The sequence below is a fragment of the Rhipicephalus microplus genome, chromosome X (genome assembly GCF_043290135.1).
Source record: "Rhipicephalus microplus isolate Deutch F79 chromosome X, USDA_Rmic, whole genome shotgun sequence".
Lineage (NCBI taxonomy): Eukaryota > Metazoa > Arthropoda > Arachnida > Ixodida > Ixodidae > Rhipicephalus > Rhipicephalus microplus.
This window is the reverse complement of record NC_134710.1, coordinates 270,674,321-270,702,152: the sequence shown is the minus strand read 5'-3', so window position 1 is coordinate 270,702,152 and position 27,832 is coordinate 270,674,321. Positions and strand designations below refer to the sequence as shown.

At 44.2% G+C, this 27,832-nt stretch overlaps 1 protein-coding gene across 3 annotated transcripts in view; it reads right to left on the bottom strand.

Moving 5' to 3' along the window:
- LOC119161511 (uncharacterized) overlaps positions 1-27,832 on the bottom strand; it is a 65,701-nt gene that overhangs the window by 9,045 nt on the left and 28,824 nt on the right. For all 3 annotated transcript variants that reach the window (XM_037414031.2, XM_075879120.1, XM_037414032.2), the window contains exons 6-9: positions 26,862-26,894; positions 19,107-19,212; positions 15,986-16,210; positions 606-724 (exon numbers count right to left, since the gene is read on the bottom strand). In XM_037414031.2, coding sequence (XP_037269928.2) covers positions 606-724; positions 15,986-16,210; positions 19,107-19,212; positions 26,862-26,894 — 483 coding nt within the window. The remainder of the gene's footprint in view (positions 1-605; positions 725-15,985; positions 16,211-19,106; positions 19,213-26,861; positions 26,895-27,832) is intronic.

The following is a 27,832-nucleotide window of genomic DNA, read 5'->3' as shown; positions in this document are numbered from 1 at the left end:
TCTGCTCTACAAAATATTGCATGCAAAGACATGGGGTTCCGATGTAACAAATGTACACTTTTGGCATATGTGCAATTAGACTCAATTGATTTCATTGGCCAAAACTGCACTGGTTGAAAGAAGGAGGAGCCCACCTATGCCATTGCAAAAGGATGAGGAAGAGCATCAATGAAATCGGGATCATGAATTCTGGAGTGAGAGCTTTGAGTCTGCATTAAATACAAGGCAGAATTTTTATATGGATACTGACTTGGCTTGTGTGTATAGTAAATTTTAGGTTTGAAGGGGATAAGATTTCGTTGAATTTCAAATCAAATTCAAATAGTATATATTGCATATTACAAAAAAAAATTAACATTTGTCGTGACCAGACTACCCTGCACAACACTCTTCTAAAATCGAGATGAAGAATGCGGGAAGTTACATACGGCTTATGTCTATTCACTCGTTCAGAATTTATATTCATTTAGAAGTGAATCTCATTACTCTAATATTCATTCAAACATGTGAGGTACTCAAAGATTTGCACAAGCCTGCATTGCAGCAGTATTGGTGCAAAATTTATGTGCTCAATAGCTATGAGAAAGTATAGGGAAAAAATTTACCTTGTCCAAACTTTTTTACAAGGCTGAAGCGAATGGTGCTGCCATCAATGGTGTGGCATGCAGGGTTCTGTACTGCATTGAGCAGGTCCTCTGAGGAGTCAAAATGCAACCGTGCAAACCTAAATGCAATGAAACAAAAGCAGGTGAAAATATCAGAAAATATTGCAAATGGCTCAGGTTTGAGTTTTGACTTCTATAAGGCACAACAAATCTTAATGTGAAAGAAATGCTATACAGTCGATACTGAATATATTGAACTCTAAGGAGATCGCGACATAGTTCAATATACTGATAATTCGTGAAATAGTTAAAATACCGATAATTCGAAATAGAAAAGACTATGCGTACTTATAAAGGGGCAATAATGTCAAATAACAATTTACATCAGAGTGAAAGCTCAATGTGTGGCATCTTAAATGACAAAATTATCAACAGCAGTGCCCTACTTACCGAGAAATTAAGGTAAAAGCACACGAATATATGCACCGCAGTAGGACACTCAAAATGCAACCAATTACGTCAGATGGACTGCCTACAATTTTTAGGCTCAGTGCTAAGGGTCAGCTGAAATTCTCAGAAAGAGGCATCGTAAGCAACATGACCTTTACTGACCGCAGGCCCAAGCTCGACTGCCAAAGTGGCAGTTCCCCGTGCGCATGTCAGCTAATGCGCTCGCGCACCCGAAACCCAGGGAGATACCCACACTACCCCTCCCCCTCGACGAGTGGTGGCTCATTTTTCAAAGTCGAGGAGGTCGTCAACAGGCCACCTCCTCGACACAGACAGGCACAGACAAGCCACCCTGTGCCAAGAGGTCTCTGCGGGCGCAAGTTGGGATTGGCTGCTCTGGCACCGCATTTAGTTTTTTATTCAATCAATTGGTGACTGATGATCCTCGAATAAGCTCGTCGTCATCATGGCTCCTTGACCTAATCTTTGTAAGCAGTACGCTACACGGCCGCCCTGTGTCTACAGAAAGCGGCATTTCAGATCACAAATCGGTCATCTTATTGTGCCCCCTACCAACAGCACGACACTACAAAAAAACTACTGCCCATTTTTGTTAAAGATTATGCGTGCGCAGACGACCCTGTCGTGTTTGGGTTTCTGGAGACAAACTGTGTCGTTCAATAAAATTACAGATGTGAATGAACTATGGTGATGTTTTAAATGCATCGTGTTTTTTTTTCCAAGATGATTGTGTCCCTCAAAAGAATGTATCAGCCGTGAATACCCTCGAGTTACTCGGGAAATAATACACATGAAAAAATAAAGCGTCGACAGGAAGAGGTATAAACGCACAAACATAAAATCTCGATTTTTCAACAGAAGATCGCATTTGCTAGTCGCGCTTTCACGTCACCTCAGCGTCATTCATCAAACACATCCCTCAAAAATTACGGGGCTACTTTGATAACAAACGTGAAACTATTTAAATAACAATTGCATTATTTTTGAACCAGGAGGTATTGCTAATGAACTAGAAAATTTTTCAATCAGTTTTCACGATATATCCATATGCAACATGCCGCTAGAACGACATGTGTTTGAATCTCCCGTTCTGGAATTGGCAATAAGCGAAGAAGGTATCTTTTCTCTTCTAAAAAGACTGGATATGAAGAAATCGCCTGGGCTCGACAATATTAAAAATTCGTTTCTAAACCAATATGCCGTATGGTTAGCTAAATACTTGCATAAAATATTTATGACTTCTCTTGAAACAGCGATGTTACCAGACTACAGACGACTAGCGTAGCGCTAACATAGTTCCAATACACAAATCTGGTTCGAAATTTGAATTAAACTATCGTCCAGTATGATTAAGGAATGCTTGTTGCAAGTTAATGGAACATATAATCTTCGAAGCCATAATACTCAATTAAAAAACAACCAACTACTGTACAGTTGACAACATGAGTTTAGATCAGGCCTTTCGATGGTAACAAAACTCACTGAACTATATAAAAGATGAAATTACTAATGCAATAAACGACTTTTTTTTAGATTTTTCCAAGCGTTCGACGTTCCGCTTCAACATCTGCTTACAAGACTATTAGTATTTGGTATAGACCGTAAAATAATTTCTTGGATCTCCAGTCTTCAGACAAATCAAACACAAAGCGTGTTCTTTGAAAAACATGCTTCCCACTAACTTCAGGTCTACTCAGGTGTCCCGCAGAAGCCAGTTCTTGTCCAATTATACTATGTACAGTCGAGCCCGCTTACAACGAACCTGAGCGTGTCGCGGCATTCGTTCCGTGTATCCCGAAGTTCGTAGTAAATGAAACACAGCTTTTAAAAAAGTTGCGAGTGAAAACACAAACTTTTTTTTGCCCCAAAAAGTCCGCGATGCACGTGTTTCAAAGAGCAGAAGCGATAAGGGCGGTCACGAGTTCATTTAAAACAGCAGGGTGATCGTTCGCCAAGGCCTGCGGCATAAGCTGCATGAGGCACTGGCTGCAAAGTTTCGTCGTTCTCGCAATCCGGTTCTTCCAAATCGCTCTCGCCACGTACTTAATTCACAATGCCCCAATCCGTGCACGGTTCCGCAGTGTCGGCATCATCATCAGCCATAATTAAACCATCGCAACACATGTCCCACCCGCTCTCCCAGGTCGGAGTTGACGCGTGGCCACAAATCGCCGCCGCAGTTCGGAAGCTTCAGGCTCGGCACCGGGCCTGACGTCGACGAAGTCGGCCTCGTGAAAACAGTTACGCGCGCATGTAGTCGTCACCGCCGCCCACGAAATATTCATCTCCACAGCTGAATACAGGGATTCCCGAAACGGCAAGTTGGCTGCCAGGTGGTCAACAGCTATGAGCAAGCGCTCCGCAACGCGGCACCTAACGCGCTGATTACGCTCAAGCCAAGCGGTCACACTTTAGACGTTATGTTGAGCAGCATGAGAAAGCGTGCTAGTCCTCCCGTCGACCATCATGACCACACACGCACAACCAAGAGCGAGCAAGACGTGCAGACACGACACACATCCCAGAGCGCATGGAACAGCTCCAGGCCCGTTTCCAGTCAGAATACGAAACTAATTCGAGGCAGCGTGGCGGGCGCCGCCGAGCGGCGGAGACGGGCGAAGGGGTTGTGATCAATCAAGAGAGGTGAGCAGACTTGCTAGAGAAGAGCAAGGAGCTGCGATGAAGAGGGGGGAGGATGCGGCGGAAGGGCGACCTTGAAACCAAAACACACGGGAAGGAGGCAGGTTGGGTAGCTTGCTTGAAAGGTCCACGAAACTTGCACGTAGAAAAACTTGGAAAGAGTGCAGCCGCCTGAGCCGGTGCGCGCGGCGGTGTTCGAAAAATCGGCGGCCGTTGTCAAAAGATTGTACAATGCGCCGGTGGGTTTGCGTGGCCTCACTAAATTCGATATTTCGCTATTCATTCCGCACAAATCAACAGCCGTTTTCGCACTTCCGCACACGTGCGGATGTAATGCGGATGAAGTGAGCGAGAACAAGTCCTAAGCCCGAAACGAATTGCAAGTTATGAGAGTCTGTGGGGTAGCATACACGTGTGCACTAGACGCAGACTATCGGATACAGTCTGTGGCTGCCGATGTTGGCAAACGGTAATAAAAAATTCCGGAGCCCTCCACGGCATCTCTCATAATCATATGATGGTTTTGGGACATTAAACCCTACAAATCAAATCAATTTTTCCCGAAGGAGAATTGTTTTCAAGCATGAATTCATTATCTTTTGTCTCACAATCAATTGAAAATTTAAAAATCACATTATTTACGCCATTCTTTTCCACACTCATCGACAACAAACCACAATAAAACAACCAGACAATCGCCAAGAAGCTCCCTAGAGGGTCCGAAAATCGGCAGTTGACTGTATCCACATGTATAATGCTCTGTAGTGGGAACGGCCACACATTCATGAACAATATTTTCGTGTCTATGGGACTGTTGTGGCGGGGGCTGCACAATAAAACATCCCAACGGCAATGCTTTTTTTTTTTAACCTGGTTTCCCAAAGTGGCATATCTAGCAACAATATCTCTGGTTCTACTCAACCAGTCTCAATATAATTACTTCTTTTGTCAGAAAGGTGGTGAATTGACAAGTGTAGTAAGACTAGTACATAGTTACATATCATTTAAGAACGTTTATAAAAATACTTCTTGAAGTTATTAATTGGGTTTTACAAATAAAATTTCAGATGCCCCAATTTTATTTGAGCTTGTTGTAAAATATATTTCTTGCCTGATTTAAGCCGTATATCACCCTCGATCGCTGTAGTGTTCAAAAGATTTTCATAATTATTTCTAACTTGTCCTGAAAAGTTTTTTCTCGTTTTCTAAAAACTGTTTTTGATCATGGTGTAGTTTTGAAGTAATGATATCTTTGGTGGTACTTATTCTATTGCAGTGACTCTTGTTTTGTTAGAAAAGGGGACAAATGGGCAGTGCAGTAGGCATAAAAATTGAACAAATAAAATGGGATGTTTTCAATAAGTAATAATTTCTCCAGGGTGTTACTAAAGCATTTTGCTTACATAAGTTTGACATGCTCTAACTTAGCCCAAATCAGTCTATAGCATTCATTCTTGTAGCACTGCAAGCTCTGACCATACAACATTTTTGTATGCCACTGTCTTTTATCCAGGGTTCATGCAGGTTTCCGAAGTGAAAATTCAAGAATATTCAAGGACTTTCCAGGACCTGTTGCAGGTTTTTCAAGGACTCAAAGCGGCATACTAAATTGAAATTTTTCACTTCAAAATTTTCAAAAATGACAAATTCCAGCAATTACAACAAATATATGGATATCACAAGTATAAAAACGGCGTAGTCTAAATAGCTTCTTGCACCATCTCCCACACTCTCCATAGGGAGGAGGCACGATGCCATGTCAGAAAGTTGCGCGCTGATGGGCTTCAAAGTACATGTGTAGTGAGGCCTTAAGGGGGGACGTGGCAAGTAAAACTAATTTTTTTATTAATGTACTGTTTGTGATGAAATTTGGTGTGTGTATGTGGATGATTGTGAGGATTCCAAATATGAAAACCGTTTTCAAATACCTCTTGTACTTTTTGAGTTACAAGCATAATTATACTAATTAATGCTCTTCACACTTAAAGAGATAATTATTGCTAAATGAAATTATTTTTTCATATTATTATGTTCCCAAAGCATCAACTTGTGCAAAGAAGCTATTAGTTGATTTTTCTAGTTCTTGTAACCATAAATAAAATTTCCAAAACATGGATGTTGTTTTGCACACACATCGCAGTAATTATAAAATGTGTTCTAAGAATTTTAAATGATGAGTAAGAAGAGAGATAAAGCTTTATTGCACTGCTAAAGGCCTCCTGAGCCTAGTGCAAAAAACAAAACGACTCTATCAGTCTTTGTTAGAAAATGACAGATGTTCTAGCGAAGGCACATAGGCGAAAATCAAGAGTTGAGAAAACTGACTTTGAAAGTTCACTCTTGTTTGGAAGTTCACAACATGCCTAAAACACTCAGAATCCTCCTGGGCAGTAATCCTGAGATGCTGTGGCCTTGGCCTCTGTAGAGCGCAACCCAGTTTTGCACTTCTTTGTCGTGGAACAATGCACCTTTTGAGCCCTCTTCACCCTTTTGGCATCCTTTTCGGCTGCTCGCCGCAAAGAGCAGTCTCCTGGATTGAAGCCCAGTTGAGCAGTGAGCTCTTGCAGCGCACTCTTGCAGCCACCATTGAAACGGCAGACTGCATCTGCCACTGCACTTTCCACACTTCGAAGGGAGGCGAACTGGCTCTTGGACTGGAGTGACCAAATGAGGCTGTTCATACTCTCCACAGCGTTCTGGGTTTTTCCCTGCGCACACCTTTCAAGGAGCTCTTTGTTCGAGAGGCGCTTGTAGATTGGCAGCAGTGCCACTCGCACGTGAGGGGGCAGTTTATGTTTGTGAGGCGGCAGCGGCTCTCCCTTGGCCAATGCCTGATTGTGCGGGCACCAGGAGTCAGTCCCACTTGGGCACAGGTCGTGGTGTGGATCCTGGTCTGTGGATGTTACATGGTAATAAGTGGCCATGATGGCCCTCTCCATGCCAGGAACATCGTTGGGGTGGCTCTTAATGGCCCAGCCATAATAATTCGTTAACTTCTTTATCAGGCCCTGCGTCAGCCGGCCTTTGCCACCCATGCTCAGTCCTCGGCCTTTGGATTTGTGCTCATCAAGAAGGTTGCGCAAGGAAGTGCCCATTCTTTTATTCACATGGTTCACACACTCCTGTTTCTTAATCACCATGTAGCCATACACCTTGTCTTGCGTGAGGGCAAGGTACGTACGGCTGTCACCGTCGCAGAGCACATTGATGTATCGAAGCTTGTACTTGGTAAACGATCTTTCAAACATGATCCTAGCTGCTTCTACTTCCATTTGGCCTGCATTAGCATCAGTGTTCTTTTGGCACTGTGGCTTGTGTTTCTCAAGCCACTCCTCATAGTTGTCACCAGGCTTGGGGCCAACAGCACAGCCTTGGCAGTAGTTGGACAGGACACAGTGGTCCAAGACCAACCAAGCCTGTGTACAGCTCGATTACACAGCCCACGCCAATATGACTTCTGTGCCCCCTCGTCATCCACGTGCCGTCGTAAATGACGTCAATGTTGCCTGGCACTCCTCCTAGGTCCTTGTAAATGTCATGCACCTTCTGTGCTCTTTCTGGTTCAATGCGGGTGGCAGCTGATGTGGTGGCAGGGTGGCTGTACTTCCTTTGCAGTCTCTGGTAGGACTTGTGGTGCAGTGCTCGATGCGAAATGTCCATCGCAGAAAAAATGTCATTTATGGCAGATTGTTTTCTGCCAACTGACTGCACAGCCCTCAAAGCACGCACGTTTACCTCAAAGGGGTTCGTTTTTTTAATGCCCGGAGCACCTCGGGGACGACCACGCACTGTTCACTATGCCACAATTGTCACAAAAAAGTTCCATCCTCGCCGCGAGTCCAAGGCAGTGCGTAGTCTCGAGGCGTATCGACCCTTCGTCGCACTTGTTGCACTTTACTGACGAAAGCAGACCGTTCAGCATCTTCTTATTTACAATGAAGAATGTGGAGTCCTTACCGCCGTCATTTTCGTCGCAGCCTTCGCTCAGAAGCTCGAGCTTCCGCTTTGAAGCGGACTTCGATGCTACGGCATCCAAAACATCCCGCCTTGTCTGCGCCCGCTGCGCGATTTCTTCACTGCTCGGAATCTGGGCCGAAACTCGCGATAGAATGTTCGACGCGCGCACGCCCGGAGTTGCAACGGCTGCCGACGCGGTGCCACCGCAATCGGGTTCGCGAGAGCGTCCATCACGGTCGACGGCATCCGGCAGTCTGACATACGACGATGTGGCACCTTCCACACTCTCGGCCTCACAACAATCAGCGAAGGGTCTGAGTAGAGGCTCCGTGACGCTTGAAGAGCATGCTCCGTCCGGAACTGCGACTGGGACGGCAGCCGCAGTCGTCTGCCCTTTGTTCCAAGCTTTCCGACGCTTGCCGTACTTGTGGACGCTCCGGAACTTTTTTTGCGGCAACATAGCACCGCCGTATGAGCAAGCACTCAGAAGAGACCACCGATGTAAACAAAGCTTGGTAAAAAAAGCACGCGAACTATCACAAAAACAGCAAACTGGCAAAAAACGAAGCGCACGCCGGATGATTCTCGGCACGGCGGCCGCAGATGCGCTCGCGCTTCCAAGGTTGCCAAGGTGCGCGGCGCAGCTTTGACCAGTAAGAGGTCGCGCCTGCTACCACGTGACCCGCGCAGCCAATTGCCGTTCTTCGTTTTCGTTTTTTTACTTGCTCCTCGCGCTTTTATTTTCACTCGGCGAAATACGAGACCGCGACCATCGGGAAGCCGGCTTTCTCCTCTTTCCAAAGCTACCAAAATGGCGGCCCACAGTCAACAACTTGGCGCGTTTGTGCGGCGTGAACAACACCGTTTCAGGGGCTTTTTTTTCGCACTTTTCGGCGACTAGCCTCGGCAAAAACACTATTTGCGGGATTTGTAGCGCACGTTTCGCTGTAATATTTTAGAACAAGAAAGTTGAAGGTCTGAAGATTACGAAAAAAAATAAATCAGAAAATCGCATATTTTGACCAAAATCGGCACTTTACTTGCCGCGCCCCCCCTTAAGGGGGGAGGTGGCATTGAAAAAAAAACTTTTTTATTGGTTGACCTACAGCAATGAAATTTGGCATGCATACTCGCAAGTGTTTAGAATAGGGAAATATGCAGTTTTATCATGATAACTTCAGTAGTTCTCAAGTTACCTAATGCTACACGATCCAATTACATGGTCTGCTCGTGGAAAGCCTAGCACTGCAACAAAACATGCCAGGAAGCTGCGAATGGTGTTGATCTTTACTCAAAAGAAAGCTACAGGGTATGGCACTCTCAAAATTTTTTAATAAGTTCTCTTTTTTTTTTTAGAGATCATCATGGCTGCCGACACACATTGTGAGAAACAATGGCACGGACAAATCATCGTCTAGAAAAATAACAGGGCCACAAAACAGAAATTGAAGATTGCTGTACCCACAAGCAGTGTTCAGAAATTCAGGGAAAAAAAACAGAATCAAAATCGGTCCAGTCATTCTCGTGCTACTCTTTCCACGAGCAATGCACAATGTCCAAAACACACTTGTGAGAAAAAGCCTGTCGAAGTTTTCGCCAGGCTTTTTTCAATGAACTTTTTTGTTTCTTGTTGGATATTGCTGAAAATTGGCACAGACACTAAGAATAACCTCACAGTGCTTCCATAAATATTTTGAAGCGATACCACAAATACTTTACGAGAAACAAATTATCTCTTCATTGAACCATGTGGAGGGGCTGAGCATAATGTCAAAAAAAAAACAGTAAAGGCGCGGCCGCGTGGACAGTGCAGCCGGCGCGTAATGCACTTGCCGGCGGCGTTCGATGACGATGCGCGTAATGTGTCACTGCGAAGACATAATATCGGCACGCACTGCACTTGGCATCGCATTTTCGAATGACGACGCGCGAAACTGCTAGCCGCTGTTCCAAGCGATCCTTGGCAGAGAAGGGGGGGGGGGGGGGGGGACGAGCTTGACTGTGTTGTCCGCTGCCGATGCGTAAAATACCCGTACGAGATTCAGAGGAGCTAGCGAGTAATGTGGTACATTCCTTGCGAAGAAGCACGTCGCAAAAAGTGCGCTTGCGCGTCGTTCATGCTTGCAGTCTCGCTGTCAGCGGAGTTAGGCCTAAAGCCGACTCCGTTGACGCGCCGCACTCGTAGACCGCCGCGCGCCCGCTCGTAATCTGATCGTGCATCCGGTGCGGCCACTCGTAGTAATCAGATCGTGCCGCCGCTTACAGCTTCGTTGCTTGCGAAGAAGCACGTAACCACGAATGCGCTAGCGCGTCGTTCCTGCCCGCAGTCTCGCTGTCGGCGGAGTTAGGGCTAAAGATGACTCCGATGACGCGCGGGGCACGTCATCCGCTTACTGCTCGTAACTAAAGCGTAGTTATATCTTAAGTGATTATCAAGCCGTGAACACGTCACGAAGTGGCGATTTTCGAGAGCCACGTCCTCGCGACGCACAAGCAGCAGACGACGATCTCCCGGAGCGAGCATCGGGCCAATGGCAAGGCGAGCTGAGGCAACATGGCGGCCACGGCCAATCAAGGGCCTCAAAACGACCTTCAAACATTTGCTTTTTGCTCGCTTGTTGTTGAAGGGAAGAGCCAGCTGAGTGGGAAAATTAAACACGGAGAAATGCTCTCTCCGATGAGCCCAAGAAGCCGGCTCCCGGGCCAAGCATCGCGAAGCTATATTTTTTTGAAAATCGCCATTTTCAGAAAAAGTTTTGCTACCTAGGTCGGTGAAACGAATTTTCCGAAGCACTTCTGCGCGGTTTTCAGTGTAGATATTTTGGAACCAGATATAAAAAGGGTTCCAGAAACTGAAAACTTGAGTTTCAAAAAATCGATTTTTTTGCCATTTTTCGCTATCCCAAAGCCGCGTCCCCCCTTAACGTAACTTGTGGCTTGCGCGCATCTTTGCTGCAAGCTTTAATTGTAGCTCCAACAACCATGATACACGCACAAAGATTCTCGCTTTATAATTTGTCTCCTTTTTGATATAGATTATTTTGAGTTCCTATTTGTGGGGACAGAGTTGGGCACGTCGCAGTGTAGCCGACTTAGTCACGTGATCACAAAGCTTTCCACGCATCATGGCGAGTATGGTCAGCTCTCGCACACATGTGGCACACAAGCACCTGCAAAACAAACTCTTTGCTATCTGCAGCAGCCGCGATGCTTTGCCGGTATGTATGGGGCAGAAGTCCGAAAGTCACTCCCTTGACTACAGATTTGGTGTGACACCACAAAACTTTCGTTGCCCTCACTATAGACCTGCGTCAGTGTTGCACGCGCTCGCGATGGGCCTCGATTAGGAGAACAAGCATTTAGGCACACTTGGGAAGTGATTTAAAATATATTCGTAAACGCACACGGTGCTTGCTATAGCCTTGAAATTTGATGGCACCACCCCATCAAGTGTGTCAGCTTGTGCACAGTTGACACTCAGCACGTTGCTCAACAATCAAAAAGAAACAGCTGTGACAGTGGTTAATTTACACTCATCCTGTGGATCCATGTGTGTTCTTTTCTAGCACACTTCTTGGTTTGTTTAAACACGCTTCCAGTGTCGAGCTGTGACAGTCGTTCACTAGCACTGGTCCTGTGCTTTTTTTTTTTTTTTTTTTTCATGCATCCATGCTTGAGCGGCGCATTGCATGTATGGGGTTCTTTGCCCTTCTTCGTACGACATAATTTCTTGCTATCACATTCACTGCTTAACCCTCACCGCACACTTGACTTTTTTTTTACATGCACTTTTGCAAAATGAGATCATGTGCACCCACTATGCATTACTGCTTCAGCAATGAGTGACAGGTTGACACACCGATGTACCACATTTAAGAGGTCACGATGTCAGTGTGTCAGGAAATTGAAGGATTTTCAAGAATGCCAAAAAATTCCAAGACTTTCAAGGGACTTGATTATGCATTTTTCAAAGTCAAGGGTTTTCAAGGATATCAAGGCCCTGTACGAACCCTGTTATCAGCAGCAGAAAACGTGCCTCCAAATTAGTCAAGGCAAGAAACAATTTCTCAATATTTTGAAAAGTACTTGTACAGAAAAAGTAATTGCATCATTGAAATCAGCATGTCGAAATAAAGGGTGGATTTTGATCAAAATTCATCCATAAATAAAAAAGTTTCAAGTGGGGTGTCCCCCTTTAATGCAAGTTGCTCACCACATTGATTGATTGATATTTGGGGTTTAAGGTCCCAGAACCACTATATGATTATGACAGACGCCGTAGTGGAGGGCTCCGGAAATTTCAACCACCTGGGGTTCTTCAACGTGCGCCCAAATCTGAGAACACAAGCTTACAACATTCCGCCTCCATCGGAAATGCAGCCGCCGCAGCCGGGATTCGATCCCGCGACCTGCGGGTCAGCAGCTGAGTACCTTAGTTACTAGACCACCATGGCGGGGCCCCACCACATTCACCCCTTCATGTTACAAGAGAAGTCAGTTTCTTTCATTCTTTAGCACTGCAGTTTCCTGGTTGCCACATCGTTTTTCCCTGGTCTTGGCACAGCTATCAAATCACCGCTTGAAACTGACTCATTATCTAATATTCAAAGCACCATAACTTGTTTTAATGGGTTATAAATTCATTCTTGTTTTATTTAACAGTTCCCATCCCAGATTATTGTAACATGTTAGCTTACTTGGTAAATTCGTTAAGCTAAACTTTTCCTCCCGTAAACCTCACATTCATTATTTTAAAAACTACACATTATAATGGAGAAATACTTGAATACTTTATATCTCATTAATATACATAAAATTGGCAAAACTCAAATTCAGCCAAAAAATAAAAATTTTGTGACCTACATCCATACCTGCCAAGCTGGAAATAAATATTCTAAAAACCTCCGAGCAGGGAAAGGGGACGGGGTTACAGACTTTTTTCAAAATTTGTAGCTGTGATGGATGTGCTTCTAGCGACAAGCATAATCATCTTTCAAGCAAATTGACGCACTGAATTATTTTCCACATTTTCGGCATTAAAATAAAAATTAAAACCATCATGAAAAAACAAGAGAGTTGGGAGGTGCCGAGTGCAAGTGCAAACATTGGGGTTGCGGTCTCATAATCGCTCCAGAAATTTCGCGCCATGAAAAGAACTAGCAATAAAAATTGATTTCCATCAAAACTCGGGTATGTCTTCACCCCTGAATGGACGGAACCGCGCAGCTGGCTGCTGCGAAAGCGCGGGTCAAAGCTTTTGGTTTTGCTCGCTACAAGGAACGGCAAAAGGCTTCTAGCCTTTTTACCACTGGGTCATCCACGTGCCATCTGAGCTCGTAGATCAATCGCTATAGCATCGCCACGACAGCGGTTTTGTGCAAGGCGGTTGCAGCATGGTAATATTTAGTTTTGAATCCACGTGCCATACAAACCAAGTCGCTTTATGCTATCTATGATTGCAATTGCCGCGGTTTTGTCTCCAGAGTTCGCAAAAAGCAGCGTTGCTTTGACTGGTCGACCGTTGGATGCCTGCACACTTTCACAGTTCTGTCAGAAACATTGTCGACCTACGTGATCGTGTCAAACGCCCCCGGCTTCGTCCACAGCGGTTGACGCAACTACAACCACATGCACTGTAGAAGAATGTGCGTGCGTTGGTCGCACGCATACTTTTGAAGCTTCGAGCATGCTGCTCTCGATCAGCCTTCGTTGACGATTTCGGTATTAGATTTCATATCACACGCCGCGATTAGAAAAAGTGTTCAGAACATTCGAATTTTGGCCAAATAAACACACATGAATTTGGCTGGGGAATTTCACTAATACGTATCTGCAGTGTTTTCACGTCACTGAGACTACTGTATGTTTAGATGAACGCCTCTCAAAATCATTCACAGTCGCCGAGAGATTTTTCGGATATGGTGGGGACAAATAAAAAAAGTCCAAAAAAAATTCCTTTTCATCAGAAATATGAACTTTATTTGCATCATGCAGGCTTAAAAAAGTCCACGAGTCTGCCTTGCCTCATACTACACTTGGAAGCAATTTTGTTTGCCCATATTTGCGCCAAGGTGACATCGTCACTGTAAATGCGACAAAAGCAATCGTCATCATTCGAACCACTCTGCGGCTGCGGCACGACCTGGCTAAGAATTTCTTCGTCTGTGGGCTCCACGCACCAAATTGTGATCATGCGCATGAGTGAAGTCTTTAAATAGGGAGTTTTAGAATAATGTTTGCAGGCACTGCGGATATAGCGGACCACTACGAGTTTTAGAATAATGTTTGCAGACGCTGCGGATATAGCGGACGCATTACTAGTTCTAGAATAGCGCTTGCTCCCCCTAGGGAAAGGTCTAGGGACATTCACCCTGACCCCAAACTCAAATGCACAGAAGCTACACAAAACACTTCGCGGGCCACGATCACCGCATGCTACCTTTGATTTTTTTACGAGCAGGCCGCGAACGGCGACTCGTTGCCACACATGCGCAGTGGCAGCGATCGCACCGCAAAGGCTCGCGATGCACGATATATCGAACAGCGCGGCAATCGCGAAATAGTTCGATGTATCCAGAATTCGATATAAAGAAATCACAAAAAAATGCGTCAACAGCTTGCTGAAAACAACCAACGAACCGTTTAAGCGTGACGCAGTAAATACTCGCTTGAAGATTCAAACATAGTATTTATTGTGTTGGTTTAAAATATTGAAAAAGAGTAGCCTGCTTTTTGTTGGCCATGGCGTGTTTGACGACTGCGTCCTCAATATAGTCAAGGCGATCCATAAGTGATAGGCCGGTGCCTTTAATCACTGCAGCGCACAAGGGCCAAGGCAGCTACGACCTCAGCTGATGTCGGGAGCGGGGCACCATCAGCGCTTGCGGGATCCACCTCGGCAGAGTCTTCATTTGGCTGCTGAGCAGTAGCTTCGGCGACAATCTCCACCTCCGTGAGCTCCGAGTTAAGCCTGTGGCGCACCACAGCGCACGTCAGGCCTAACTCCGAACACACGAACACTCGTGTGTGCATCATTGCATCATTGCTGAACACTCGTGAGTGCAACATCGATGTGTGCAGCATTCGTAAACGCCCGCCGCTCTACCACTACTTTCGAGAGTTGCGGGAAAGCTCGCCGCCTGTCAATGGAGCGCGGGCGGTTTGGGGTGGCTGAGTTCGATATATCCATTATATGTCAAACTTTGTTCGAAATAAAAAATCAGTAATGCATGCGATTTCCCGCATTATACAGGAACCGTTCGATATAGGCAATAATTCGATATATCCGTGTTCGATATATTGAGGTTTGACTGTATTCTAAAACTCCCTAAAGTCATTGTGGCAGACACATTCACTCCACTACTGCGCAGCTCCGCCTCCTCCCAGTACGGTGCGATGACGACAGTGATGACCACTACGGCTGACCAAAGACGAAAAAATGGCCCCGTGCCGCGTTTTCTAAAGCGCGGCACGGCCTCCGAAACTTGAAATATAACGTTTGTTTTCCAATTTTGGAGGCAGGAAAGCCATTTTAAAATTAAGCCACTAAGCTTAGTCAAGCCAGCAGAAAATCCAACACGGCGGCGTCCATACAGGTTCGTGACATGACTCAAAACAAGCGATTTAGTCCGAAAAATCTAACTTGAGGGGGCGAATTCATCCGAAAAATCTGTCGAAAAAATGAATTAGCTATATGGGAACCCTGACCGTGCACTTTTGAAGTGCAAAATATCGAACAAGACCGAATTTTTGGAGTCCGGAAAATCAGTCCGCGACTATAATAAAATGCCGTGGGCTCACAAAAAGCCAGGAACAGACTGACCTGCATTATTGTCAATGCGACCAGATCTTGCACACAAATTTTGATTTCAGGAACATTTTCAGGCAACCGTACAAACGGAAGAAATGGTCAAAATCCGGGATATCGGGAGTCTCCCAGACAATGCGGAAGACTTAGCAGGTATGTGATGATAACAACACGAATACATATGTTCTCTCTCTTGGTGCGGAATATAGCACAACGCCATTTATGTGGCCTCCGGGACTAACTACAGCAATGCGCCATAGCCAATTGCGGAAGCCACACTATTGGACTGTTTATTTTTTGATCGGAAATGAAATATTTTGGGTGAAGCTTCTGGCAAAATTCATAAAATCGGAAGCACGGTTGAAATTCATACATTTTACGGGAAAATCTGAAGAGTTGGCAGGTATGCCTACATCCCACTCATCTCCCTTTCAGCAGCTAAAGGCCAAAAGAGCACATTCATTAGTGAGCACTACCAAAAAATGTAACTAAAGAAGAAGCTCACCCATCGTTGAGCACATAGACCTTGGCACCAGGAAAGAGTTCCTTGAGCCGGCTCACAGTGCACTCAAAGGGCACCCGGAAAACATCCAGCAGGTTGTCTTGCGTCTCTGTTTCGTGTGATGTGCATTTCTCAACACGTGTCAGTTTGCCGTTTCCAACCTCCTTCTCCAACAACTTCAGGTTTGCTGCTGCAGTGTCTGCATCCACGTACCGTGCAAATGCTTTCCTGCGAGTACCGCATATACCGAAATGAAAAATTTGGAAACATTTTCATAGTCCTTAACTCTTTGCGATCCAGAACTTTTACCCACTGTCCGGCTCTACCGGTCCGAAACTAATTTGCCAGTTTCTGGTGCCGCGAAGAACACAAACTGTGGAGGAAAAACACGCAGGAAATCTATTCTTGCTCCTGCATTCTGCAGGCAACTCCTTAACCAATGTTTGGACAGCGTATGATACTGCTTGAAGCATTCTCTGGGGTGCAGGCCAGGGTTCTTACTGCAGACTTTGCAGAAAAAAATGCCAGGCCTGCACGGAAGGCACAGCAGAGTCACAGCGAAAGCTAGAAGAGCTGCCTTTCAAAGCCTTTTCTAAACACTCAATGGGTAACTGCTACAAGCACACTTGTTAGATGCCCACTACGGCATTAATGATAAAAATTTTTAGGACAGTTAGCCAGCATTTGCTATGCTATTTTTTGTCATTCTTCTGAGAAGCGTAGTATCCGCTGAACTATTGCGACGAATTTTGTGCCAATTGTTCATGTAGTGGCTGACGGCGATGAGGAATTATGTCTGAAGTGGGTATACGCAACAGTTAATAGGTGATCAAGAACAAGCTTTTGTAATGGATGGGTCAAATTTCAAGATGAACGCTGCTCTCCCTTCCTTTCACGGGCGCGGGCCTAAAGAATGAGGGCATGACGTACATGTATAAATTGCCCTACGTACACAGCAGTGCTTTGATGTTGGTTCTCTACGTAGACGACTGCGCTCTGGCGTTTACAACAGTAGCACGCGACATGGCAAAAACAATTTAACACTACATGTGTAGTTTATGTAATTTGTTGCTTGAATAATGAATAAATAAGGAGATAAATAATGAGACTCAATAGGGGAATGTGTGAGTTTTCTATTTCCGCCGTGAATCGCAACGAGATGCGGGGCAATTCACGGGAGAAATAGAAAATACTAGCACATTACCTGCATTTCTTATGCGTCCATGTCTCCGCAGTTGGCGCATTAAGCAGACGCTTGTCCTGGGAAAAAAATTAATGGTCTGCACGTTTGAGCACTCAATATGCTCATCTATTCTCTACTGTGTCTAAGCCAGCATTTCTAAACCATCCCGCAAGAACAGGCAGTACACTACAAAATAACGCTGGTCAACAAAACGCCACTCGCGTCCTTGGGGGCTGGGCTTGTTTGGGTACATCATGCGCACATGACCTTTTAGTCGTATGCCAGAGATGGTAGGGAAGAAATTTGGCCTGTGAAAGCTATGCTGGGGAACAGCAACAGTTTCGAGCTCACCTCCTCTCATCCTTGCTTTGTGCCACTTTAAAAAAAGTTTTCTCAGCTCATAATGAACCAATTGAAAACATTGTTCTGGCATAATGCTCCTTATCGGACACACAACACCTTCCACGGTTTAACTAAAATTTATTATGAGGCCTGTTGAGTGGCCCTTTAAAGGGCCACTCACCAGGTTTGACAGTTTTCAGCTGACAAGCGCAATGCGTAGACGAGGCGTTCATGATCACGTCTGCCAAAATTTGCAACGCTATGCACCGTGAAAATGGGTCAAATTTAGATGAACGCTGCTCCCCCTCTCCTCTGCCGGGCGCACGCCTTGAGAGTGAGAGCACGACGTGGGCGTATGAATGGCCCTACGTACACGGCGATGCCATGACGTTGGTCCTCTACGTAGACGACTCTGCTCCGACGTCAACAGCATACCATGTGACATAGCAAAAATTCTTTAACACAACATGCGCAGTTTATGTGTTTCTTGCTTTGAGAGATTAATAAAACTTTAAATAGATGATGAGACGCAATAAAAAATTGTGCACGTTTTTTCTTTAATTTTTTTTACCGTGAAATGCTACGAGATGCGGGGCTAATGTGCCAGCGTTTCGCATGCATTCGTGTCCCTAAGGTCAGCGCATCGAGCAGACGACCGCAGTGAAACGCTCCTACGCGTTCGCGCACTCATTGTGCTCATCTACTCTACCGCGTCTAAGCGGTAGCGTTTCCAAACCATCCCGCAGAAACAGGCAGAAGACTACAAAATAACGCTGGTCAACAAAGCAATGCTGCTCGCGTGCTCGGGGGTTGGACTTGTTTGGGCACGTCATGCGCACGTCACCTCATGGTCAGATGCAGGAGAGGGTGGGGAACAGATTAGGCTTGCGCAGGCTACGCGGAGGAGCGGCAAGGGTTTCGAGCTCGCCTCCTCTCATCCTCGTTTCGCACCGCTTCAAAAAACTTGTTTTCTCCACTTGTGATGAACCGATTCAAAAAATTTTTTGTGGCAAAATGTTCCTCATCGGACACCCAAGAACTTCCACTGTAACTAAAATTCGGTATGGGGCCTGGTGAGTGGCCCTTTAAGGTCGGTTTCTCTTCTGCTGTCTTATTACACTAGCATTAAAACAATGTCACTCATTGCTCTTGATTACAGCAGAATTGTGATAACTCAAACATCCTCTCCCCTAAAAAAACTGCTTCATTTAACCTGCATCATTAGGTTAATCCAAACATTTAGCTTGCCTGTAGCAGAAATACTAGCTGCTCTCACTCCTATACAAACATTTGAAGCAGAAAACGAAGCCGTTCAGGAATACACAAGACAATCTGCCACCACTGCTCTTCCTAATACTTTGTCCAGTCGTATCTATGCTTGCATTTGATGATACAAACCTCAAATACCTTGAGTAATACCAGCGTCGCCTTCCACCTGCCTCAAGCCAAGGAATACAATAAAGTACAGCACAACATGAATAGTTCACGGCAAGCTGATCACTCAAAATTTTAATGTGTGGGTACATGCTCGGCGATATGAAATGTGAACTTATTGAGAAACGGCTTCTACGCTAGAAGGGAAATTGAAAAGAAACTCACTCTCCCTTTATGACAAGATTGATGATGTCGCCAGACAGTTCTGTGATGTCACCTGGCCGAGCTCCCCGTGCCATGGTGATGACGAGGCTACAGCTGTCTCTTTTTTCTGTTTAGGAAAGTGTTACAGAATTTAAAACAAAACAAAAACAATAAATTATCATAAAAAGCAGTAACATATTGGTCTTTGTAAAATAGCATACATAACACAACTGCTACATTTCAACTATGAATGTGTAGCTAAAACTGGCAGTGTTCACTACCAATTCAGACAATGAATACATAAATTCAATAACATGCCATAGAATCAAACTCAGGTATATTGAATTACTGGCTATGTCAAAGAGTTGAGAAATCCCCTTGAATTTCTCAAGCAAAAGTATCAGACAGGTGCACCCATATATAGAACTCCCACACAGCGGAACATCAGCTATATCCAACACTGCGCCGCGCCGGAGCCCAAAGAGTATTTTTCCTAGCAAATATTGATCAATTCTCCGCTGCGTTCTAACAAGTTTGGATCCTTTTTCGCGTACAGGCAACAAAAAAAAAGTGTTATTCCAATGCACTGATCTGGTTCGTTGTGCAGCACTTGCGAATACGTTTGATGCAAGATGTGCAGGTCTTGGTGCCTGGGCATAGCGTTTTCCAAAAGACAGATTGCCAAGGGCACAGAAATAAAAATTCGAATTGACTCCGCAATCTCATTGCAATGTTCGCATTCCCGTCCTTGTTTGTTAGCGCACAATGGCATGCGAGCCTGTAAAGCATGGCCTTTGAGATGTGCAACCTTGCGACATATTTTTAGTGTTTTCGGTTTTAAAACGTGTGTCTCCGAAGCTACGCTTTATCTTCTCACATCAAAGCTGCTGAAAGCAGCGGCTACCAGCTACAAAGCCACAAGTCCAACATGTCGACTCCAACATGTCGACTCCAACATGTCGACATTGGGAACTCTGATGAACTCATCATTGCGTTTTTTGGGGCTTGTGATCTTGTGTACTTCTCGTTCCGTTCCTGATAAATCCACGTTCGAGAGTTGAACTGAACGTCGACGCTCACGCAGCGATAAAAATTATGACTTGCCTTTGGAGCCACAGCAAGTAAAACACCATCAATGTTTCTTGCGGGCCAGATGATTTCGGGTGCGTCATGACCACTGGCAACGGTGTACAGTGCCTCAAGGAGTTCTCCGACATCAGCGTTTCCGGACACCATTTCAGACAGTGAGCAACTTCATCCGTACAGACGACGACGTAGCTGTTTCTAACTGCATCGATGCAGAGATTTTGGCTGCTGTTGCTGGTGCCATGGTAATGTAGCTAAGCGGTTATGAATATGCCAACCTTTTCGCTGCCGCCGCTAACCAACCTTTCGTCACGTTACGAAGCTTGCATCGGTGTTCTGCATCAACGCTGTTGTGGCCGAAGAAGCTGAATTCGCTTATTTGAAAACCTTCAATGATATTGAGGATGACTGGAGCTTGACGGCATGCAAGAAGCAAGACAAGTTTACGGGCTATTTTCATGCAAAATAATGTGCAGTAACTAGCAGTTTGCACCTTGTTTTTCATTATACTGAGAGAGAATCGTTATGTTAGCTCTTGTAACTATTTCTGAGGCCTCAAATATTCAATTTAGGCCTTAAATATGCATATTTTGCATTTGGAATTCTCAATATATCAAACTATTTCGCGATCACCGTGGAATTCGATATATCCGGGATGGACTGTATATTGTTCAAGTGCCATACGAATTCCTTTATAACTGGGCTGCACAGAAAGAGGAGGCTAAGGAGCGGGTAGAGCCACTGTTACCATAATCCCAATGTGACTGGTCTGCTGATCATTTTGTAACTGCCACAAAGCTAGAAACGGGAAAAAGAGGGGAGTAAAACGCCGTCTGTCTTTTTGCTCTACTTTCCATGTTTCTAGCTTTGCACCAGTTATGAAATTATCAGCGAACTAAAGCACCTAATCGGCCAAAAACAAGTTCCTTTAGAGTACAATGCGATCGGGTTCAATTGATTGATATGGCGGGTTAACGTCCCAGAACCACCATATGATTATGAGACGCCGTAGTGGAGGGCTCTGGAAATTTTGACCACCTGGGGTTCTTCAATGTGATTGGTTCAGTACCCCCCCCACCCTTTTATATAGGATAAGAACGCACAGCATTGCCCACTATGCTTCAATGACTAGCAACCAACCTATTTTGCTAAAAATCGCGTTTGCCTTCACAGATTACCAACAAGACTGAGCACAGCCACACTACCTTCCACAACCCACCATTTTCCCTTTCTCTAGACACATCCAGGAGCCAAAACTTATGAGCGATAATGCCTCACAGCAACCTTGTAGCAAGCTGCTTGCAGTTCTAGCCAATGTATTGCTTTGACTGGTACTAGTAGTGGCTTAGACTGCAAGCCTACCGAGCAAACAAGAGATGGCAACTTTTAACATCTATGGCCCTTTTTTTGGGTGCAAGATGAACAAGGCAGAAACAGTGCACATAAGTCCTGCAGCATTTGCAAACTTTTGCTCCCCCAGATCTGAATGCTGTAAAATACTGCTCCACAAATTCTGAATGCTGAGATACTGCATATCTGAATGCAGAGATACTGCTCGACAAATTCCTACAGTAAATAACAGTTTCATCCTGCCACAAAATTCAATATTATAAAATGCTTTATTATTCGTAGTAAATGAAAACAACACTGAGTCTTTAAACAATAAAACATCACCCTTAACACATTAGCCAAAGGTGCTAAAATGAATTCTCTAACAATTCAGTCAAATAGCACCACAGCAAAATCTGCTTTCAATTAACCTCCGTCTGAATACTTGATTGGGAATGTTAGCTTACAAGCCTACAGACAAATAGACAGCGTGCATTTTTGAATTTCCTGCTTCAGGAGGTCCTATTTTCACAATGCTCTGTAAGATGGACCTTAGTACACATGCGGCCTGCAGACCACAGGTTGCTGACCCCTAGTTAAAATTTAGTAGCTATTACTGTTGCACTGTGCACAGTTCTTATTGCACATTGGTGTGACATGCAATCATGCATTCGAAATTGCCACATAAATATAGTTATTAAGTTCCATAGACATCGATTAGGAAACGAAATCTCTTAAAAGTGCTGTACCTCCTACTGCTTTGTAGGAAAGCGGTGCAAATGTGTACCACTTCTTCAAACATGCCTATAAAAAGTCCGAATTGGCACCGCTCTTACTGGTGGTAGTATCTAAGTATTCAAGGAAGGCCATTACAAGGTTTTACTATGCTATCACAAGTGAGACGGACAGCAAACTTGATCTAGAGCGTGTTTTGATCACTGCTCGCCATCTGCTTACTTGGCTGAAACGATTGCCTCGAAAAAAATTGGGTCAACATATTCGGGAAGTGTCCCTTTTAACCCATGTTTAAAAAAGAGCCAAGTGGCTCACTTGGAACACCTTATTGCTGCACTTACTGAGTTTTGTTCAACGAACCATTCTGAGGCATGGTTATGGCGGGTGGTGTTAGCCCGGATAGTACGGTTATCGCACCAATACAGTGTCCATACGAAGTATTTTCATTTTTATTGAAGCGCATATTCTATTTCCAATTTCCAAGAGCTGTGTAAATCACTGTCCAAATTAGCTGCAGCTAATTACATACCCACCACGCTTTGTCGACAACGATCACGCGGTGCGACGCTAAGGATGTGAAGCTCTTGTCACTGACAATGAGCACTAGCGCCTCACCATCATGCTGGCTTGCACCAGACTGCAGAAAGCAGTCTCCATTTGTCATTTTCAAATTAAAAACAATGCCAAAGGAAGCATCCCTGCTGGCGATGAACAAAGAGAATACACGGAGGAGGTCATGATGCTTGAATGGATATGAGTAGACTGGAACCGTTGGCCAGGTGCACTGCTGCAGCCTCACAGCATGCTTGTGTTGGATGCATTGTGTGGTCACCTGACCAATGCTGTGAAATGCACGCTCAGCAATCCAAAACGGACCTAGTGATACCAGGTTCTTTGACGCCCACCCTTCAGCCACTCGACAATGTGCTGAACAAGCCGTTCGAAGACAGTGTGTGGCTGGAGTACCAGGAGTGGATGTATAATGACAACCCGAAGACGACAATGGGCCACCTACAGAGGCCTCGGCTTGAGACTGTCTGCAACTGGGTGCTTTCCACCTGGCGCTCCTTGCCGGATTCTATGGTAGAAAGTCTGTTAAGAAATGTTGCATGAGCAACTTGTTCGGTGCCAAAGAAGATGGACTGTGGGAGACAGCCAGCGATAAATCCTAGTCTTCGGAAGAGTGATGCTTCGACTGACGAATAGAAACAGCTGCAACGATGTTTGAGGAGAGCTCCGCAAAGGGTGGGCAGTGTGCAAGATTTGCAAACGTGTTTCAGCAATTGTAAGTTTTTTTTTGCTCACCTACCTTGAGGGTCGATCATAATTCCCACTAGAAGTTTATTCTGGCTTATACGGTGCTGCCGCCGCAAGGTCACTTATGCTTGTGTATACATGTCACAGTTTGCTTTTATGTGCACTACACATAATTGCACAACAGCAAGGACCAAGCTTAGCTGTGCTTGAAACAATGCTACAAATAAACAGCCTCCATAAAAGGAGGAATGTGGGTCTTGGAATAGTACAAAATGGCCAAAAAACAGTTTTGAGAAAAACATGTTTTAGGCATGTTTGTACCTCCAAGTCCAAGCAGCTGCCTTAAAAATATCGTCAATTTCGCTCAGAAAATGGCTTAAACTTATTTTCAAGCCACCGTGGGAGCTGCAAAATTCACCGTAAGAGGCAAGATTTGTTCAAACCGCTGCGTGCGAACCGCTGGCTGATCACCGCCTCTTGGGCTTGCTTTCAAGCAGTTTACATTGTGCGCATTTCGCAGAATGTCCATTGTGGTTCCTTTTCTGTGGGGTAGTTTCTGAACGCTCACTGACCAGAGCTCCAAAGCCCCTATACTTTGTAAAATTACCGCCATCTGCTCTAGCCCTCGCGGTATTCTCCCCAGCGCGTTGCTTTTTTTCTTTCTCTTGCCACAGTGGCGCCCCCTGTAACGCACCACAAGCTTGAAGTTTGCTTTCAAGGAGGTGGCACGACGCCGCTGCTGCATTAGTTATTAGTGCAGTTGTCATTAGTGACAAAGAACAGGCTCTCAAATCGACATACATTAGCAAGGAACCCCTTGTACAGCTTCCATGCTGGTGAGCCAAGTGTTATTGCTAGACAATGATCGATTTTTTTAAAATAAATAAGCCATGTGCCTCAGACTCATTCATGAGTATTTTATTTGGCTAGAGGAAGGCCATATTTTTAGAAAAATTTTGTATTTCTTTAGCTTGCGGGGAGTTGGTAAAGGCCTATCAACTGATAAAGACACTATATGGTGAGTGCACTACATGGCTTTATAACAAGATTTAGCCAACACATTGGCAAGTAATGGTCATATGTTTTGAATGGTTATTCTTGTAAAGAACAACCCTATCGAATGATATAAAGTGTAGTGCTGTGGATATTGTCTAAAAATAACTACAGTTGGTTGACACTTCAAATGATGTTTTTGCTCAACGCACTCAGTCTTATGGGGGTTTTGCCATGTTCAGTAAAAATGACATTTGGTAGCATAGGTAAATCATAAGTGCACTGAAATGTAGTTATTATAATAGATAGATATATACACATGGGATTATTATGAAAATTATATATTATGGAGATTGAATAAGAATGAATTAATTAACTTTAATAAAAGTTCCCTTGGCCGAGACGTGGGGAAGAGGGAATAAGAAAAAAATGATCGAACAGTGAGTGTTCATCTGTTTTCTTACCTATGCAGTGCTCACAAGTGAACAGAAATGGCATCAACCCTATAGCATAGCCTGGACCAACGCCTCCTCTAGATAGATGCCTGAGGAATGGCTCCCGCTCCCAGCAGAGTTGGCCTGCCTTCAGTTTTAAACAAGCTCCGCGCGGTGGCGCTCGCGGCCGACACTATCATCACGGCGACGGGCGGTACCAGCTAAGCGTTTTTCATCTGCGGCCCATAGGGGCGCGTCAGTCGAGAGTTGTTCAAGACCTGCAACTGTGCATTACTGTTTCGGAGGCTATGCAAAGTGTTGCGTTGTTGCACCGTCCGCCACAGGTGACGCTAGCGACCAAGAACATCTTAAAATGAAGGAGGGAAAGGGTGTGGCAGCTGTTTTTCTGCTCATGCGGCAGGCATCTTCCTAGAGGAGGCATTGCCTGGGCAGTGGGGCCATGCACTTGAATATTAGTTTCGGTCCACCAAAATTGCAAAGAAGGCCCAGAAGAAGCAGGCACTAATTACATTTTTCAACCATGTTTTTTGAACTAGTATAGATATCAAAACACTAATTAGAGATTTGAAATCAGCAGAAAAAGCTAGTCAAGGCAGTGACGTTTCATTGATAGTGACTCAAACAAAGAAGCACTGTTTAGGAACCATGGAGAGACATGGCAATGAAAATTGTTATTTATAGAAATGAGCGATAAAATTTGTCATGCAGATGTGATTTGTTGTGCTGATACGATGACCAAAAATGGTTTTAAGCTATTTATGCAGTTTTTTAGTAACACTTAACAGAATCTTATTGTCATCCCAAAATTAATAAATTCCACAAATTTACCAAAATTTTGCATAACAATATTCACAAGAGCCCATTCTATGCCGAAATACTATTGGCTTATTTTTCAATATTTAAATAGGCACACAAAAAGTTTTCTTGAAAAGTCCGTCACATTTGTCTTGCTAACAACTTTTACGAAAAGCAAATAAAAATCTGATGTGCACTTCTATTCTGTCGTTGCCTTTTTTTGTCATACATTTTCACCTTTTTTTTATCTATTGTTATCAATTTTGTCTGAAATATTTTTTAGTGTTATTCCTAGCGATTGCTTTGTTTGCACTGTATTAGCTTTACTTTTTAAATTCCCTTTTCTGTGTACTTCAATGTCAAATATACTCTATGTTATTGCATACCATAATGCCTCATTTATTATTTTGTACGCATATTCATGCTTCTACGCGATCCTGGTATGGTATATTGTTTGTTGTGAAATGCCACAGGGATAACTCAGAGCAACTGCTCAAAAAATGAAAGCTGAGAAGATGAAACCAAAAGAAAATGGAACTAGGAAGGAAGCTGGCTTTATTTTTCATTGGAGAAATGCAGCACTGAAGCTATCTTGAGTTCCGATATGTCATCTTTACACCAATGCCAATATGATGGCACTGTGCTATGAAAAAGATGTAGATTTGTATTGCATAAAGCTCAATTTCGTCATAGTTTTTCATGACAGCACACTAAAATACTTCTTTCTCGTCTTCTACTACTTATTTGGTCTATTGTTTCACCAAGGTGTAAAATGCGGTCCCAGGATTGCAGAAAAAATCAATTGAAAAAATTGAACACTGACAAAATTTGCTATTCTCATTGCCATGCCCCCCCTTAAATTTGTATATAAAATTCTTGACATTTTATAGTCCGATGACAGCGGTACACACCTATACCACTTTTTTTTTTTGAAATCTAATCTGCGAGAGTACAAAACATTTTTTTAGTCATTCTAAATGTTCTGCAAAAAACAAAAAATTTTATCTTGAAGGTAGAGCCTCACAAAGGCTTGAGTGGTTTTACAATCGTCAGCATCTACTTAGTTTTCTATTGGGCAAAAGAAGAGGCACCCCAATAGGCACACCTTAAGTTTCCAAGTACTCACCTTGGCTGTCGATGCAAGACTCTGGAACGTAGTCTGAAAACGTGAGAAGCACAAAAGATTTAGAAAAACATAAAGGCAAAAATTTTTTCAAATGTAGCTGAAAACAACAGTTAAATTTGAAGACACACAGTGGTGATCCAACCAGTTTACGATTTGGAGCAATTTTGGGAGCAATAGAAAATTTTTTGGAGCAGATTTAGAGCAGACAAAAACAGAATTCATGATAATTTGACACGTATAAATTACGGGTGAATATTGCTAGTGTGCAAACTAGAAATGCTACTGCAACGTAAACAAGGAGACAAAACAGACATCCAGTGAGCAGCCATTACCGTATTTACTCGATTCTACCCCGCCCTCGATTGTAATGCGCACCCGGTTTCCACGACGAAAAAAAAAGTAACACATCGATTGCAACGCGCACCCATTTCCGTCCATTTCGGCACACGCGATGATTTTTCCTTTAAAAGCGGCATCGTGGTGCACTCGTCGAGTTATTGAAGTCTGCCCTTCCATGCCGTCGATGCTAATGCACTACAAGATGACGAACTCCTCAGCACATGTACGAAGTGCCGCACATGGGAAACACATATAGGCAGAAATGGCCGACGCGCCATGCCATGCCGACGCATGTAGGGGGCGGCCATTTTGGAAATACCGATGGCAATAGAATGATCGTATTCATTTTTTTCGTACTGGATTCTAACGCGCATGCGATTTATGAACTCGCTTAACCAGAAAAAAGGTGCACGTTAGAATCGAGTAATTACGGTAATCAGGTTTTTAGCAGTAATGTGTCACAGGCTGCTTTCACTTTACAAGATGTGCGTGATGTACAAAGGAAACATTAGTGACAAGCATGGTTATATGTGTTAGTGACAAGGTAAGCATGGCGTATAATGTTTGATATGACAGGTGTCATAGGTTCATGAAAAAAGAACCAAATTACAAAACCAGCAATCTAACAAAGG